We start from the raw sequence: 3,598 nt of genomic DNA on the forward strand, positions 1-3,598 counted from the left end.
AAAGGAAAAAAACTGACAAGGTGATGAAGTGGACCAAAAGTTATTCCAAATTTCGAAATTTGTTGAAATTTTTGAAAATAACCTTAAATGAATTTTGAAATTTATTGAATAAAAAATTCAACACATTTGTTAAAAGATTTTTTTTAACAGATTTCAAAACCATTGAAATTTTGTTCGAAAGCTTCGATAAAATTCAAAATTCATTGAAGAAGGATATTTTTAAAATACGATGATGAAGAAAGAAATATGAGGTGATATAAGAAGAAACACTATATTTGGTGTGTAAAAATACATTAAGAAAATTTCATACACCAATGTGTTAGAAATAAATTCGTTTAAAAGATGAAAATATCATTTTTAAACTTAAAATATTAAGATCTTTAAAGCAATGTGAAACTTGTAATTGACATCAAATTCTTTTTAATTTGTATTTTTTTTTCTCACCCTTCTATACCCAAAGTCAGTGGAAGAATATGGTCACTGCACCACACAACTTTTTTTTTTATGCGTATGCGCTTGGTTTTGTTTTATTTTATTTTATAATAGTTTCCATGCGTTACTTTAGAAACAGCTATGAACATAGCATCATTTCCTAAAACACTAAACGATGACAAAACACGTATGGAAAAACACGCTTTTACAACTCCTCATACACGTACAGACAAAACAACAATCACAAATCTCCCCACCACTAACATTCTTACTTCCATTACATGATAACAAATATGCCTTTCTTTGTTTTTTTTCTTGCTAATTAATTATCAATTTCTTAAGAAGATTATCACTAACGAGATTATTAATTTGTGATTAAAATGAGATAAGCATGCAGATGTAAGATATGAGTGAGATTGGATGAATAAATGTGGTTGTGATGACTTGTTTAATTAGTAATTAAGGTTAATGCAAATTCAAATGAATATGAATATGATTATGATGTATCTAAAGTACGTTCAATGTCTTTAAAATTGAACGGAAGTTGGTCTGAAAATTGTAACCCCCTCTTTTCCCAAACCACACATTACCTCACATTTATAAATACTGTCTTTTTTCCGCATTCTCCTTAGTCTCTCCAAACCCATTCGCATTCTCCTCTTTCTCTCCGATATGGAATTTGCCTCCGAACATGATTTCCCCAATTTTGAAACCATTCCTCATACCTTCAGCTCATGCTTTTTCTCTGCTCAACTATACCCCACAGACAAGTAAGCTACTCTTTCTTCACTGTCTTTTGCTTAGTATTATTCCTATGGAACAGTTTCTCGTGACTTTCGAGGTTGATTGCAACTTTCTTTCTTTTATTTTGTCTTATACGATAAACAGTACTATATTGTTTTTTTTTGTTCGTGTGTCTGGATGAGTGGTATTTTAATGGTGTGTGTGACTTCAGAACGATGGAGGTTTCGCTTTCACCATTAGAGGGTTTTTCCGGTCACGATTGGACACAGCAGTTGCCGTATTCAAGTAAGCAACTTTGTTTGAATGAGTTCCCAGATTTGGAAAACCTGGACCTCGATTTTAGCCTCCCACCGCTGGGTGAAGATTTGGAGGAGGTGGACCAGAAGCCCTTGAACATTATTGTTGTTCCCGAAGAGGGTAATAGCGGTCGCGAGAAGGGTTTTGGGGATGCTTTATTGGCGATTGAAAATGGGTCTGCGATTTGTGTGAAGAAAGAGGAGGTGCAGAATATCGAGCAGATGGCAGTGCCTAGTACTAGTAGTGGCAGTAAGAAGAAGAAGCCATGTGCTTTGGAATTTGAGGAGATAAAGAAGCATTTTGATGTTCCCATTAATGAAGCTGCGAAGCAAATGAATGTGGGGTTAACCATGTTGAAGAGAAGGTGCAGGGAGCTTAACATCATGAGGTGGCCCCATAGAAAACTCAAGAGCTTGCAATTACTCATCGAGAATGTTAAGGTAATGTACCCAGACATGCTTGTCATGTCCTATGTATGAGTATATCTCTTAACATTTAATGAGCATCGACTGAAACAACATTCTCTTTTTATTACCTTATTTCCCGTGTCTTAATTACTCAACCAGTAAATTATTTTGCTTTTATATATTCGCTGAGAAATCCTGAGTTTACAATTGTAGCAGTTGGACCCCACGCGGAATCATAATTAAGAACTTTGTAGTTTGTACTGTTTTGCAATAGTTTGTGCCCCATAAAAGGGCAGTGAAGGTGACAAGAAAACCAACGTGAAAACTCATTAACCACTGATTTTATTACTTTTCTGTGGTCAATGGTTGAAAGTGGTTGGTATGTGGTGCAGGAATTGGGTTTGGCAGACGAGGTTCCCATGTTGGAGAAGCATAAAAGGTTGTTGGAAAAATTACCAGGACTGGAATTATGTGCAAAAGCCAAGAAGCTGAGGCAAGCTTGTTTCAAAGCTAATTACAAGAGGAGAAGGTTTATGGGTATGACACTCCAAGCTTGACCTTCATGGTTATGCCAGGAATTCGTGGATGAACATGAAAGGAATAGGAGTATATAGAGATTTGAAACATTACATAAAATAGGATGTTGGAGGACTCTACTAGGTAACATAGGTTCATATTGTGAATTAGGAAACTGATTTGACTTCACAACTCATGTTGTTCCTGACCTCTTTACCTCATGTCTTTTAATACTTACAATCTTACTTTTGGAACCTATATCATATGAGTTGCTATTGTGAAGTATTATTGTCCATTAATTCTTGCTATTATTATATGCTTTATTCTTCTGCAACTACCCAGAAACTGCTTAAAACGATTAACTGATTTATCTTCCAAAAATAACTGAGCCACGACTGCTTTAATTAACCAAGTTTAATGTAATTTTTTAACCTCTTTTATGATCCTCTGCAAAAATGTCTGCTTTTAGGAGAGTATCTTACAAATACTTTTCTTAATCTACAAAATTTATGTTTAAAGACAAAATCTTAGTCATTTATCAAACTTGTTTAAAATTGGTTTCAGACATTAGGGATAAAATTGTTGGCTGAATTTAGGTGATTTTTTCTGAAGAAAATCTAACTCTTTTTGTTAAAAGAACTTTATTTAGGACAAAAATATTGAGTAGAACTTAATTTTACAACTTCAATACTCATTAAAGTGCTCATAAATTAGTTGTGATATGTTTTACTCCGATCTACATTGATATGATCTAATGCTAACACTTAAAAAGATCATTAAAAAGATCTTAATAATTTCTTTCCAGACCTATTTTTCAAACAACGTGCTCAATGTGTTAGATAAAATGTATGATATATACGTAACATACATAGATTTATGATTTACTCTTTTTCTTCTTTAGGTTTTACATAAAAAAATTAATAAAAAGATGAAGCACTGTTAATTTTTTTATAAAATGTATGATATACGTAGTATATTTAGATTTATTTTTTTACTTATTTTGCCTTTAATCTTTTACATAAAAATAAAACTAAATAAAAGATAAAACACTGTAAATTTTTTATAATATATATTTGTAAATCATTGAGCATGTGAATATAAACGAGTGATTAATATTATTACATGAAAGCCTTGAAGGTAAAATTGTTTTAGGAACTCATTTTTTTTCTTCTAAGAAGCATTTTCCTATAGTATGGAAATTA

General features: G+C 32.4%; 1 protein-coding gene across 1 annotated transcript; it reads left to right on the forward strand.

Annotated features, from left to right (window-relative positions):
- The first annotated feature begins 1,014 nt into the window (after positions 1 to 1,014).
- Positions 1,015 to 2,649, forward strand: LOC148203933 (protein RKD4-like). Its single transcript, XM_088108001.1, has 3 exons — positions 1,015 to 1,202; positions 1,388 to 1,913; positions 2,273 to 2,649. The coding sequence occupies exons 1-3, from the start codon at positions 1,105 to 1,107 to the stop codon at positions 2,435 to 2,437; spliced, it is 789 nt and encodes a 262-aa protein (XP_087964127.1). The 5' UTR covers positions 1,015 to 1,104; the 3' UTR covers positions 2,438 to 2,649.
- The last annotated feature ends 949 nt before the right edge of the window (positions 2,650 to 3,598 follow it).

The sequence above is a fragment of the Vigna umbellata genome, chromosome 2 (genome assembly GCF_029865625.1).
Source record: "Vigna umbellata cultivar VRB3 chromosome 2, Vumbellata_1.0, whole genome shotgun sequence".
Taxonomy (NCBI): domain Eukaryota; kingdom Viridiplantae; phylum Streptophyta; class Magnoliopsida; order Fabales; family Fabaceae; genus Vigna; species Vigna umbellata.